The sequence below is a fragment of the Haliotis cracherodii genome, unplaced genomic scaffold, assembly GCF_022045235.1.
Source record: "Haliotis cracherodii isolate W230 unplaced genomic scaffold, xgHalCrac1.p SCAF_1, whole genome shotgun sequence".
NCBI lineage: Eukaryota > Metazoa > Mollusca > Gastropoda > Lepetellida > Haliotidae > Haliotis > Haliotis cracherodii.
The window spans coordinates 74,856,635-74,871,935 of record NW_027266264.1 but is presented as its reverse complement, the minus strand read 5'-3'; the positions used below and the strand labels follow the sequence as shown (position 1 = coordinate 74,871,935).

Below are 15,301 nucleotides of genomic sequence, written 5' to 3'. Positions count from 1 at the left end.
CTGAATCATTCACGTTCAGTTTTAGCAGTCGGTGGCCTGAAGTGAGACAGGGTGGTTGGCCCAACAAGTAGAGGGTTAAAAGGTAGATGGGCTGGGCTTTACATCCTACAAGGGTAGAATTTGTGAAGCATAGTAATTGTCCTTATGAAACACCTTTGAATCTAAACTCACGGATAACAATTTCTATTATCTTTATTCGCCCTGTCTGAAAAAACACTTCTTGTCCCGTAAAGAGCAAACAGGCACTCAGATCATTTGCAAACTATTTTTACAAAGAAATGACACACTGAGATCTCTAATGTCAAGGAGTCAGCGGGTGGGTGGAGAAGATGATTTCAATAACAGCACAGTACACTACAAGTGGCCTTTCAGCTACACCAGCACCAGCACCAGCACCAACACCAGCACCACCAGCACCAGCACCAGCACCAGCACCAACACCAGCACCAGCACCAACACCAGCAGCACCACCAGCACCAGCACCAGCACCAGCACCAGCACCAACACCAGCACCAACACCAGCACCAACACCAACACCAACACCAGCACCAGCACCAGCACCAGCACCAGCACCAGGACCAGCACCAGAACCAGCACCAGCACCAGCACCAACACCAGCACCAACACCAGCACCAACACAAGCACCAGCTCACAACAATGGTACACCATGCACCCGTAACTGTTTATCCTACGTATGAAATTAATAGTTAGTCAGTGAGTTTGGCTTTACGCCGCTTTTAGCAATATTCCAGCAATATCACGGCGGGGGACACCAGAAATGGGCTTCACACATTGTACCCATGTCGGGAATCGAACCCGGGTCTTCGGCGTGACGAGCGAACGCTTTGACCACTAGGCTACCCGACCGCCCCAATGAAATCCATAAGAAAGAGTACAATTATCATCAGCAGTTATGGCTTTGCTTCCACTATTACCCTTTCATGACTCACTCGTCCAAATTGCAACAGTTCATTTATTAAACATCTTACCACCTACCTTCCCCATTAAACTTTTATTTTGGGGGCATCTAGCTTATATGGTCCATTGAGGGTGCCAGGAGTGTGAAATCCAAACCACCGGAAGCGCTCATGAAATCGGCAGGATTTCAGCACACGCGCGCACGCACGCACGCACGAAAGCACACACACAGACCGCTGCGCTGGATTCGTGCTGGTTTAAGCACGTTGCCTTTACACACGTTCATCTAAAGGGCTGATGAATGGCAAAAGGAAATGGTATGCGAAAGTCATATTTATGTATTTTGTTTGTAGGAAACATTAGCTTCACTACACGTGTTCCAAGAGTGAGTACATATGATTTATCGTAATGCTAGTACATTAAGAAATCAGCACTTGCACCAGGAGTAAACAGCATGTTTAAATGTTGAATTTAGAGACTTGTTTTATTTCCACGGCAAAGGTAGACAACTGCTGTGTGTGGTCAATATTGACATGTATTGGGCAATACCAACATGTTCTAAATAGGTGTAGGTTTTCTTAGAAAACAGGATGTAAAATTTGAAAGCAAATTCTGTTTTCTCCTGAGTGTGATTGAATGATGTTAGAAGGAAGGACTATTTTACAGGCGGTCTTTGTTTCCGCACTTCTAGTAGGTGAGTACACAGGGAAACAGAATTATTCCAAACTGGTCAGTACAGAGTGCGGTCCGGTCAGGTCGCTGGCTTTATCGAAGTAGGGGGAAAAGAGGTGAGTGTATGGGGTGTGTGTAAGGGGTGAGTGTAACAGGTGTGTGTGACGGGTGAGTGTAAGGGGTGAGTGTAAAGGGTGTGTGTAACAGGTGTGTGTAAGGGGTGTGTGTAACGGGTGTGTGTAACGGGTGTGTGTAAGGGGTGTGTGTAACGGGTGTGTGTAACGGGTGTGTGTAAGGGGTGTGTGTAACGGGTGTGTGTAACGGGTGAGTGTAAGGGGTGAGTGTAAAGGGTGTGTGTAACGGGTGTGTGTAAGGGGTGTGTGTAACGGGTGTGTGTAACGGGTGTGTGTAAGGGGTGTGTGTAACGGGTGAGTGTAAGGGGTGTGTGTAACGGGTGTGTGTAAGGGGTGAGTGTAAGGGGTGAGTGTAAGGGTGAGTGTAAGGGGTGAGTGTAAGAGGTGAGTGTAAGGGGTGTGTGTAACGGGTTAGTGTAAGGGGTGTGTGTAACGGGTGAGTGTAAGGGGTGTGTGTAAGAGGTGAGTGTAAGGGGTGAGTGTAAAGGGTGTGTGTAACGGGTGTGTGTAAGGGGTGTGTGTAAGAGGTGAGTGTAAGGGGTGAGTGTAAGGGGTGAGTGTAAGGGGTGAGTGTAAGGGGTGTGTAACGGGTGTGTGTAAGGGTGAGTGTAACGGGTGAGTGTAAGGGGTGTGTGTGTAAGGGGTGTGTGTAAGGTTGAGTGTAACGGGTGAGTGTAAGGGTGAGTGTAACGGGTGAGTGTAAGAGGTGAGTGTAAGGGGGGTGTGTAACGGGTGAGTGTAAGGGGTGTGTGTAAGGGGTGTGTGTAAGGGGTGTGTGTAAGGGGTGTGTATAACGGGTGTGTGTAAGGGTGAGTGTAAGGGGTGTGTGTAACGGGTGTGTGTAAGGGTGAGTGTAAGGGGTGAGTGTAACGGGTGAGTGTAACGGGTGAGTGTAAGGGTGAGTGTAAGGGGTGTGTGTAACGGGTGTGTGTAAGGGTGAGTGTAAGGGGTGTGTGTAACGGGTGAGTGTAACGGGTGAGTGTAAGGGTGAGTGTAAGGGGTGTGTGTAACGGGTGTGTGTAACGGGTGAGTGTAAGGGGTGAGTGTAAGGGGTGAGTGTAAGGGGTGAGTGTAAGGGGTGAGTGTAACGGGTGAGTGTAACGGGTGTGTGTAACGAGTGAGTGTAACGGGTGAGTGTAACGGGTGTGTGTAACGGGTGAGTGTAACGGGTGTGTGTAACGGGTGTGTGTAACGGGTGAGTGTAACGGGTGAGTGTAAGGGGTGTGTGTAACGGGTTAGTGTAAGGGGTGTGTGTAACGGGTGAGTGTAAGGGGTGAGTGTAACGGGTGAGTGTAACGGGTGTGTGTAACGGGTGTGTGTAAGGGGTGAGTGTAAGGGGTGAGTGGAAGGTGTGTGTGTGTAAGGGGTGAGTGTAAGTGGTGAGTGTAAGCGGTGAGTGTAAGGGGTGAGTGTAAGGGGTGAGTGTAAGGGGTGAGTGGAAGGTGTGTGTGTGTAAGGGGTGTGTGTAAGGGGTGAGTGTAAGGGGTGTGTGTAAGGGGTGTGTGTAACGGGTGAGTGTAACGGGTGAGTGTAAGGGGTGAGTGTAACGGGTGAGTGTAAGGGGTGTGTGTAACGGGTGTGTGTAAGGGGTGAGTGTAAGGGGTGAGTGGAAGGTGTGTGTGTGTAAGGGGTGAGTGTAAGGGGTGAGTATAAGCGGTGAGTGTAAGGGGTGTGTGTAAGGGGTGAGTGTAAGGGGTGTGTGTAAGGTGTGTGTGTGTAAGGGGTGAGTGTAAGGGGTGAGTGTAAGCGGTGAGTGTAAGGGGTGTGTGTAACGGGTGAGTGTAAGGGGTGTGTGTAAGGGGTGTGTGTAACGGGTGAGTGTAAGGGGTGAGTGTAACGGGTGAGTGTAACGGGTGTGTGTAACGGGTGAGTGTAAGGGGTGAGTGTAAGGGGTGAGTGGAAGGTGTGTGTGTGTAAGGGGTGAGTGTAAGGGGTGAGTGTAAGCGGTGAGTGTAAGGGGTGTGTGTAAGGGGTGAGTGTAAGGGGTGTGTGTAAGGTGTGTGTGTGTAAGGGGTGAGTGTAAGGGGTGAGTGTAAGCGGTGAGTGTAACGGGTGTGTGTAACGGGTGAGTGTAACGGGTGAGTGTAAGGGGTGAGTGTAACGGGTGAGTGTAACGGGTGTGTGTAACGGGTGTGTGTAAGGGGTGAGTGTAAGGGGTGAGTGGAAGGTGTGTGTGTGTAAGGGGTGAGTGTAAGGGGTGAGTGTAAGCGGTGAGTGTAAGGGGTGTGTGTAAGGGGTGAGTGTAAGGGGTGAGTGTAAGGGTGAGTGTAACGGGTGAGTGTAAGGTGTGTGTGTGTAAGGGGTGAGTGTAAGGGGTGAGTGTAAGCGGTGAGTGTAAGGGGTGTGTGTAACGGGTGAGTGTAAGGGGTGTGTGTAAGGGGTGTGTGTAACGGGTGAGTGTAAGAGGTGTGTGTAAGGGGTGAGTGTAACGGGTGAGTGTAACGGGTGTGTGTAACGGGTGTGTGTAAGGGTGAGTGTAAGGGGTGAGTGTAAGCGGTGAGTGTAAGCGGTGTGTGTAACGGGTGAGTGTAAGGGGTGTGTGTAAGGGGTGTGTGTAAGGGGTGAGTGTAACGGGTGAGTGTAAGGGGTGTGTGTGTAAGGGGTGAGTGTAAGGGGTGTGTGTAACGGTGGTGTGTAAGGGGTGAGTGTAACGGGTGAGTGTAACGGGTGTGTGTAACGGGTGTGTGTAAGGGTGAGTGTAAGGGGTGAGTGTAAGCGGTGAGTGTAAGCGGTGTGTGTAACGGGTGAGTGTAAGGGGTGTGTGTAAGGGGTGTGTGTAAGGGGTGTGTGTAAGGGGTGTGTGTAAGGGGTGTGTGTGTAAGGGGTGAGTGTAAGGGGTGTGTGTAACGGTGGTGTGTAAGAGGTGTGTGTAAGGGGTGAGTGTAAGAGGTGTGTGTAACGGGTGTGTGTAAGGGGTGTGTGTAACGGGTGTGTGTAAGGGGTGTGTGTAACGAGTGAGTGTAAGAGGTGAGTGTTACGGGTGTGTGTAACGGGTGTGTGTAAGGTATGTGTGTAAGAGGTGTGTGTAACGGGTGAGTGTAAGGGGTGTGTGTAACGGGTGATTTTATGGGGGGGGGGAGGGGTGTAAGGTGTGTGTGTCAGGGGTTTGTGTAGAGCTATTGTCTGTCACTGTCAGCCAAGACACGGAACGATTCGATCTACGATAGTTTGGATGTGCATTTCTTCCTTTTGTTCACTAGGATGGGTCGTGAACGATCATGCTGTCAAACTCTCTCACGTTTGACAATGTATACTTAAACGCTGAGTTCAAGATTAAATGGCTTGAAGTGATCAGAAAGAACACTTCTGTATGTATTCGCGCTGGGGAATTCCAAGGGGTTCCCACAGGAATGTGGAAGTAGTCGGTCAGTGTTTACATCTTTTCAAAAGCCGTATATCGTGTAAACTTCAAAATAAAAATTACTGCGTATTGAATTACTTGACCAACTGTGTTTATACTGTTGCAGTACCGGCGACTTGTGACACGTGTGGCCACACCTTACATGGTAACAGGAGCCCCATGTAGTTGTTGCTGTTTGTTGTTTAACGCCGCACTCAGCAGTATTCCAGCTATATGACGGCGGCCTGTAAATAATCGAGTCTGGACCAGACAATCCAGTGATTGACACCGTAAGCGTCGATCCACGCAATTGGGACACGATGCCATGCATCAACCAAGTCAGCGAGCCTGACCACCCGATCCCGTTAGTTGCCTCTTACGACAAGCATGGGTTGCTGAAGACCTATTCTACCCCGCATCTTCACGGGTCTCGTTCGATAACAATTTAAGCTAATAAATTAGTAAGTATGTCACTCACAAAAAGAATAGTTGAGCATCCATTTCTGATAAAACTTCACTTGTTGCTGAAATACCTGTTCTCAACGCAATATCTGTCCTGAAGAACCCGTTTGAAATGTGTCACGCTTAGAGTGGTGTTAGAAACTTTGCATTTGTAAATGTAAAATTTTGTCAGGTCAAAGGTTTCATTTGAAAGACAATTCTCTTTGAGGCCAAAAATAACAAGCTGAAGGCTAAGGTTTAGATTGCACACATGGGTACACTTCTCTTTTAATAAGTCTGAAAATAACCGCCCCTGATAGGATAAGATATGATAGGATAGTGATGACGGGATGACATGACATTACGGGATGATATGATATGATGGGTTGATGTGACGATGATGGGATGATATGATGGGTTGATGTGACGATGATGGGATGATATGATGGGATGATGAGGATTCCCGTGATGCTAGAAAGAAACGCTTGTTCCGCCGAGCAGGGAACAGGTGTCCAGAAAGACACGTTTTGTTTCTCCCAAATGTCCAGCCAAATGTAGCTTAAACAATGCTGACTGCAGCGTCAAACTGTTCACCCCACGGGTGCATTACACACAATTCTAAATGTGTGTACAATAACAGATAATTTGCATGGAAACAGTTGTCCAACTCAGAAGTAGCCTGAATATACCGTTATCCCCGTGTGTCCCCCAGCAGCCACAGCCTCCCCTGCCATGTACAGCGCTGCCCCAGGCACTGTCCCCAGCACCCTCCAGTACTTGTCGCCTACATGGGACTTCACCCCCGTCACATACCGGTCAGGCCAGGACACCACCGGCAGGTAGGTAGCACTCCAGTCGATCAACCTAGGGGGATGGGTCAGTTTACTTCTTGTCATATATCAGACCTGGTACTACACACTTCACCTCCTATGCCACCATACCTTGTACAACACAGTTGACTTCTCATATCAGACCTTGTACAACACAGTTGACTTCTCATATCAGACCTTGTACAACACAGTTGACTTTTCATATCAGACCTTGTAAAACACAGTTGACTTCTCATATCAGACCTTGTACAACACAGTTGACTTCTCATATCACACCTTGTACACGCAAGTTGACTTTTCATATCAGACCTTGTGCAATACAGTTGACTTTTCATATCAGACCTTGTAAAACACAGTTGACTTCTCATATCAGACCTTGTACAACACAGTTGACTTCTCATATCAGACCTTGTAAAACACAGTTGACTTCTTATATCAGACCTTGTAAAACACAGTTGACTTTTCATATCACACCTTGTAAAACACAATTTACTCTTCATATTAGACCTTGTAAAACACACTTTAGTTCTCATATCAGACCTTGTATAGTATACGACGTTCATCATATACTACCAACGTCAAAGGAAACATTAAAATAGTGAGTACCTATAGTCTTACGCACCTTTCGTCAACATTGCATCAATCATGACATGCCAAATAGGCTTCACACATAATGTCCATTTTCGGAATCGAACGCTTTACAACAAGGCAAGCAACACATCTTCGCCTCATGGAATGGACCAGGCATCGCACAAAGTCCTGTGGGATATCTGTCCATATCTGCTGGAGCATGTTTCGAAATTCCTGGAGTGTCTGTGAAACACGTGGTTGACGTCGAAGGCGATCCATCTTATCCCACATGTGCTCGATTGGTGGTGGATCAGGGGAGCGAGCCGGCCAGGGGATGACATTCACGTTGTTTTGTTGAAGAGAACCCTGAACAAGTCGAGCAATATGAGGCCGGGCTTTGTCATGTTGAGAGGTAATGCCTGGGCCATGACGACGCAAAAACGGTAGAAAAACAGGGCTGATGATCTCGTCGTGGTAGCGCTGTCCATTGAAATTTCACTCTACCACTATCAAACGGGTCCTCTGTCTTGCTGTAGTCCCACCCGATACCATAACGCTGCCGCCCCTGGACCGATCTTCTTCCATGACACAATGATTGACGTAACGTTCACCTCGACGTCGGTATACTCAAATCCGTCCATCGCCGTGGCAGAGGTGAAAACGAGACTCAGCGGTGAAGAGAACTTGTCCACACTGCATGGCCGTCCAGCGTAGACGCTGTCTGCACCACTGTAGACGTGCTTGACGGTGGTTTCCTGTCACAATGGGACGTATGGCGGGTCTTCTGGCGACAATCCCTGCACATCTGAGGCGACGACGTACGGTTTGTGAAGATATTCGTCGAAGGCCAGGGATGCTCCTTGCAGTCACTGTTGCTGGCTGGAATCGATTTCGTAGTTGTGTTGTTCGAATCCAGTTGTCTTGTCGATTATTGGTTACGCGGGGGCTGCCACTCCGAGGATGGTTTCTGACTGCATTCGTCTGTTGCCAACGTTGCCATGGTGTTTCTGTGGACGTTAAATTGTCTTGCAACATCACGTTGACTCGATCCTGTTTCAAGCATACCAATGGCTCGCAGACGCTCATTTTCGGACAGGCGTGGCATTTCGTAATGATGTATAATTGCGTAATTTTGTTGTTGAGTGGTTGTTGTCAGCACGATGCTAAACAATGCATATGGAATCCCGTTAACGCACATGTTTTCATACCCATTCTTCGGTCTTGCATAAAAGTCAACTTTTGCATGGAATGCATGCTTTTCTGTAGCAGTTGCGTTTTTGTGACTTGATTCCATACATGTACTACAATATTGAAAACCAAACTTTACTGGTTTGAAAAATACACTGAAATATTGGTGTCACAGGAACTTTTGTTGTTGAGTATACATGTGCGTCTGTAAACACCAAAGTCAGATGGACTAAAAGAGATTTATTTTGCAGACCCTTTGAAAAATCCTGGATCATTGACACAGGAAATCAACAACTTAGTGTCCTAGTGAGATTTGTCGAGTCAACAATAAATTGCCCGAATGACTTCATCAAGGTATTTGATGGTAAGAATTGACAACAATCCACTGAAACAACGGAAAGTAGTATAAGCTTGTGTGGAAATAGTGTCCAATACCTGGTCCATGCTCTCACGCCTTCACAGATTAGCTTGTGTGGAAACAGTGTCCGATACCTGGTCCATGCTCTCACGCCTTCATAGATAAGCTTGTGTGGAAATAGTGTTCAATACCTGGTCCTTGCTATCACGCCTTCACAGATAAGCTTGTGTGGAAATAGTGTCCAATACCTGCTCCATGCTATCACGCCTTCACAGATTAGCTTGTGCGGAAATAGTGTCCGATACCTGCTCCATGCTCTCACGCCTTCACAGATAAGCTTGTGTGGAAATAGTGTCCAATACCTGGTCCATGCTCTCACGCCTTCACAGATAAGCTTGTGTGGAAATAGTGACCAATACCTGCTCCATGCTCTCACGTCTTCACAGATTAGCTTGTGTGGAAATAGTGTCCAATACCTGGTCCATGCTCTCACGCCTTCACAGATAAGCTTGTGTGGAAATAGTGACCAATACCTGCTCCATGCTCTCACGCCTTCACAGATTAGCTTGTGTGGAAAAAGTGTCCAAACCTGCTCTATGCTCTCACGCCTTCACAGATAAGCTTGTGTGGAAATAGTGTCCAATATCTGCTCCATGCTCTCACGCCTTCACAGATTAGCTTGTGTGGAAATAGTGTCCGATACCTGGTCCATGCTCTCACGCCTTCAGAGATAAGCTTGTGTGGAAATAGTGTCCAATATCTGCTCCATGCTCTCACGCCTTCACAGATAAGCTTGTGCGGAAATAGTGTCCAATATCTGCTCCATGCTCTCACGCCTTCACAGATAAGCTTGTGCGGAAATAGTGTCCAATACCTGCTCCATGCTCTCACGCCTTCACAGATAAGCTTGTGTGGAAATAGTGTCCAATACCTGGTCCATGCTCTCACGCCTTCACAGATAAGCTTGTGCGGAAATAGTGTCCAATACCTGCTCCATGCTCTCACGCCTTCACAGATAAGCTTGTGTGGAAATAGTGTCCAATACCTGGTCCATGCTCTCACGCCTTCACAGATAAGCTTGTGTGGAAATAGTGTCCAATACCTGGTCCATGCTCTCACGCCTCCACACATAAGCTTGTGTGGAAATAGTGTCCAATACCTGGTCCATGCTCTCACGCCTTCACAGATAAGCTTGTGTGGAAATAGTGTCCAATACCTGCTCCATACTCTCACGCCTTCACAGATAAGCTTGTGTGGAAATAGTGTCCAATACCTGGTCCATGCTCTCACGCCTTCACAGATAAGCTTGTGTGGAAATAGTGTCCAATATCTGCTCCATGCTCTCACGCCTTCACAGATAAGCTTGTGTGGAAATAGTGTCCAATATCTGCTCCATGCTCTCACGCCTTCACAGTTTGCTTGTGTGGAAATAGTGTCCAATACCTGCTCTATGATCCCTGGTTTCAGGAACTTCAACCAGCAGTTCTTTCCTGGGCAACTTGTGTGATAACAGTACAAAAACTTTCCAGAGTACTGGAGAAACAGTACGGGTCTTGTTTCACTCAGAAGGTGCAGCTCCCGGAACTATCAAGTTCAAGTACAGAGCAGCAGTTCCTACAAGTAAGCTTCCTCTTCATTGCAGTGCTTGCAGTATGGTCATAATAAAAATAATATATACTAATAATAAAAGGCTATTTGTTACCCCGGTCACTGGATCAATGTGCACTCAAAAATCATTCTCAGCTCCCTTGGCAGTATACAACTCAAGCTGCCTGTTAGGCGCTAGAAGGTTAACAGCCACATTTTGAACAAAGTCACTTGCCCAAGCATCTTCCCGAGGCAAGAGAGTCCACTGACTATAAAAGTCCAGTTTCCACCCTTGCCAAACTAGGTTGGTATTATGGAGTTACATTTTGGCTGGACTAACGAGTTTATGCATAGTCCAATCTGCATAGTCCAAGGGTGGAAACTGGACTTTTAAAGTCAGTTAACTCTCTTGCCTCGGGAAGATGGCCGAGTACTTCCGGAAAAGGGCGATGGAGAAGCATTCGCGGTTAAACCTCGATCTAGTTTTGTTTTTTCCACATTCTGCTAACCATGGTTTAAGGTGCCAGCCGGTAAATATCAATGATGAGACGTGATATGTTTGGTTGAGTAACATGAAAGAAACTCGGGGGTATTATAGATGCCCTCAAACCTATATTTGTCGCAAGAGGCGACATTGCATGCCATCGTATCCAAACCGGATTGATGCTATTGGCACCAGTCACTGAGTTGTTTGGTACACATCGCCTCCATATGTAACGTTAACCAACAAACAAAACAATCGATAGGAAAGAACAACAATAATAACATAACTGAACATGTCATTTCAAAGTTGTAACGCAGACGTTCTGTGCCGTGTATTCCAGGTACAAGCTCTGCAGTCAAGATCGGCCTGCTTGTCGGAGGGTCGTTTGGAGTCACCATCTGCTTGGCGTTCCTTGGTTTCTTCATCTTCTGCCTCTACAGAAAGCGGAAAGGAGAAAAAGATTTGATAACCACACCAATTATTTGTGATAGCTCCGCTTCAGGAGGCCGCGACAATGACGGCTATGAAGACGTGTTCTTGCATGCCGATATGGAGGAAAGTGGTGATAATCAACTCAGATCAGGGCCAAGGGGAGGCAACTCTCGCCATGGTGATCATGACACCGAACACATGGGCAGGCCTGTACTTAATAAAACTGCATACCAAGCAGGTGAACGAAATGAAAAGGAAGATGAACTTCGTCATGGAGACAAACCTATACATATTCATGAAAATAATCAAAGAATGGAACGACACCTTTACCATGGTAACAGATCCCGCCCAGATCACCCTGGCGCTGAACGCTCTGAAGGGCCACAGGATGACCATGACATGCATCAAGCACGGGGACGTCATGGTGGTGCACGGGAGGCATACAGTCAAGGACAACGTGACGTTACTGCCGGGAGCAACTCTTCCCGGATTTTTGAAGAAGTCGAAATAAACGACATGGAGCCCGTGATACGAGGAGGGAAACTGATTCTCAGACAAAGCAGCATGGAAGGGGACATCATATAATGATTGCATGAAACATATATGAAAACTTATATATTACTGACCATTTTTGAGGGCACTTTGTCGTGCTATATGGACCCAAGAAAGTCATACTGACCGATGACACTTTCTGTCCCACATGCCAACTACCCGTTTCCCTCTCTCTGTGTCACATGACAACTACCCGTTTCCCTCTCTCTTTCCCACATGACAATTACCCGTTTCCCTCTCTCTGTCCCACATGACAATTACCCGTTTCATCCTCTCTGTCCCACATGACAACTACCCGTTTCCCTCTCTCTGTCCAACATGACAACTACCCGTTTCCCTCTCTCTGTCGAACATGACAACTACCCGTTTCCCTCTCTCTGTGTCACATGACAACTATACGTTACCTTCTCTCTGTGTCACATGACAACTATACGTTACCTTCTCTCTGTGTCACATGACAACTACCCGTTTCCCTCTCTCTTTCCCACATGACAATTACCCGTTTCCCTCTCTCTGTCCCACATGACAATTACCCGTTTCCCTCTCTCTGTCCCACATGCCAACTACCCGTTTCCCTCTCTCTGTGTCACATGACAACTACCCGTTTCCCTCTCTCTTTCCCACATGACAATTACCCGTTTCATCCTCTCTGTCCCACATGACAACTACCCGTTTCCCTCTCTCTGTCGAACATGACAACTACCCGTTTCCCTCTCTCTGTCCAACATGACAACTACCCGTTTCCCTCTCTCTGTGTCACATGACAACTATACGTTACCTTCTCTCTGTGTCACATGACAACTACCCGTTTCCCTCTCTCTGTCCCACATGACAACTACCCGTTTCCCTCTCTCTTTCCCACATGACAACTACCCGTTTCCCTCTCTCTGTGTCACATGACAACTATACGTTACCTTCTCTCTGTGTCACATGACAACTATACGTTACCTTCTCTCTGTGTCACATGACAACTACCCGTTTCCCTCTCTCTGTCCCACATGACAATTACCCGTTTCCCTCTCTCTGTCCCACATGACAACTACCCGTTTCCCTCTCTCTGTCCAACATGACAACTACCCGTTTCCCTCTCTCTGTCGAACATGACAACTACCCGTTTCCCTCTCTCTGTGTCACATGACAACTATACGTTACCTTCTCTCTGTGTCACATGACAACTATACGTTACCTTCTCTCTGTGTCACATGACAACTACCCGTTTCCCTCTCTCTGTCCCACATGACAATTACCCGTTTCCCTCTCTCTGTCCCACATGACAATTACCCGTTTCCCTCTCTCTGTGTCACATGCCAACTACCCGTTTCCCTCTCTCTGTGTCACATGACAACTACCCGTTTCCCTCTCTCTTTCCCACATGACAATTACCCGTTTCATCCTCTCTGTCCCACATGACAACTACCCGTTTCCCTCTCTCTGTCGAACATGACAACTACCCGTTTCCCTCTCTCTGTCCAACATGACAACTACCCGTTTCCCTCTCTCTGTGTCACATGACAGCTATACGTTACCTTCTCTCTGTGTCACATGACAACTACCCGTTTCCCTCTCTCTGTCCCACATGACAACTACCCGTTTCCCTCTCTCTTTCCCACATGACAACTACCCGTTTCCCTCTCTCTGTGTCACATGACAACTATACGTTACCTTCTCTCTGTGTCACATGACAACTATACGTTACCTTCTCTCTGTGTCACATGACAACTACCCGTTTCCCTCTCTCTGTCCCACATGACAATTACCCGTTTCCCTCTCTCTGTCCCACATGCCAACTACCCGTTTCCCTCTCTCTGTGTCACATGACAACTACCCGTTTCCCTCTCTCTTTCCCACATGACAATTACCCGTTTCATCCTCTCTGTCCCACATGACAACTACCCGTTTCCCTCTCTCTGTCCAACATGACAACTACCCGTTTCCCTCTCTCTGTCCAACATGACAACTACCCGTTTCCCTCTCTCTGTGTCACATGACAACTATACGTTACCTTCTCTCTGTGTCACATGACAACTACCCGTTTCCCTCTCTCTGTCCCACATGACAACTACCCGTTTCCCTCTCTCTGTCCCACATGACAACTACCCGTTTCCCTCTCTCTGTGTCACATGACAACTATACGTTACCTTCTCTCTGTGTCACATGACAACTATACGTTACCTTCTCTCTGTGTCACATGACAACTACCCGTTTCCCTCTCTGTCCCACATGACAATTACCCGTTTCCCTCTCTCTGTCCCACATGACAATTACCCGTTTCCCTCTCTCTGTCCCACATGACAACTACCCGTTTCCCTCTCTCTGTCCCACATGACAACTACCCGTTTCCCTCTCTCTGTGTCACATGACAACTATACGTTACCTTCTCTCTGTGTCACATGACAACTATACGTTACCTTCTCTCTGTGTCACATGACAACTACCCGTTTCCCTCTCTGTCCCACATGACAATTACCCGTTTCCCTCTCTGTCCCACATGACAATTACCCGTTTCCCTCTCTCTGTCCAACATGACAACTACCCGTTTCCCTCTCTCTGTCCCACATGACAACTACCCGTTTCCCTCTCTCTGTCCCACATGACAACTACCCGTTTCCCTCTCTCTGTCCAACATGACAACAACCCGTTTCCCTCTCTCTGTGTCACATGACAACTATACGTTACCTTCTCTCTGTGTCACATGCCAACTACCCGTTTCCATCTCTCTGTGTCACATGACAACTACCCGTTTCCCTCTCTCTTTCCCACATGACAATTACCCGTTTCCCTCTCTCTGTCCCACATGACAATTACCCGTTTCCTTCTCTCTGTACATTTTACGTTGTATATTTCTGATGTATTTTTATATTCTTGACCCCTTAATACACTTAATTTCTTCCCAATACACAAATAATTATGTCTGGAAATGTGTATTCTCATTTCAGACGTGTTTCATTCTACATGTATATATATCACAAATCATTTCTATATTTTCTTGAAAATATAACAGTAATTGTTCAGCAATGTATCAGACAATCAATTGATACAATACATGTGTTTATAAAATTTCTTATTGCCTAATAACACAATATGCCAAAGAATAATGTGAAATGTATCAGACATTGTTACAGCTTCTGGAATACCCTGTCTCACATCTGGTTTCGATTGCCGACGTGGGTATAATGTGTGAAGTGAGACCCGCGTTCGATTGCCCACGTGGGTACAATGTGTGAAGTGAGACCCGCGTTCGATTGCCCACGTGGGTACAATGTGTGAAATGAGACCCGCGTTCGATTGCCCACGTGGGTACAATGTGTGAAGCGAGACCCGCGTTCGATTGCCCACGTGGGTACAATGTGTGATGCAAGACCTGCGTTCGATTGCCCACGAGGGTACAATGTGTGAAGTGAGACCTGCGTTCGATTGCCCACGTGGGTACAATGTGTGAAATGAGACCCGCGTTCGCTTGCCCACGTGTGTACAGTGTGTGAAATGAGACCCGCGTTCGCTTGCCCACGTGGGTACAATGTGTGAAGTGAGACCTGCGTTCGATTGCCCACGTGGGTACAGTGTGTGAAATGAGACCCGCGTTCGCTTGCCCACGTGGGTACAATGTGTGAAATGAGACCCGCGTTCGCTTGCCCACGTGGGTACAATGTGTGAAATGAGACCCGCGTTCGATTGCCCACGTGGGTACAATGTGAGAAATGAGACCCGCTTTCGATTGCCCACGTGGGTACAGTGTGTGAAATGAGACCCACGTTCGATTGCCCACGTGGGTACAATGTGTGAAATGACACCCGC

The 15,301-nt window shown here is 47.4% G+C and overlaps 1 protein-coding gene across 2 annotated transcripts; it reads left to right on the top strand.

The window, feature by feature from the left end:
* The first annotated feature begins 1,505 nt into the window (after positions 1-1,505).
* LOC139468658 (uncharacterized) lies at positions 1,506-11,968 on the top strand. 2 transcript variants are annotated; one of them, XM_071250792.1, is made up of 5 exons: positions 1,506-1,612; positions 6,221-6,344; positions 8,345-8,457; positions 9,919-10,071; positions 10,863-11,968. In XM_071250792.1, the coding sequence occupies exons 1-5, from the start codon at positions 1,555-1,557 to the stop codon at positions 11,537-11,539; spliced, it is 1,125 nt and encodes a 374-aa protein (XP_071106893.1). In that variant the 5' UTR covers positions 1,506-1,554; the 3' UTR covers positions 11,540-11,968. The 2 variants fall into 2 exon arrangements, with proteins under 2 accessions (XP_071106893.1, XP_071106884.1); XM_071250783.1 differs by having other exon boundaries at positions 6,218-6,344.
* Positions 11,969-15,301: the final 3,333 nt, after the last annotated feature.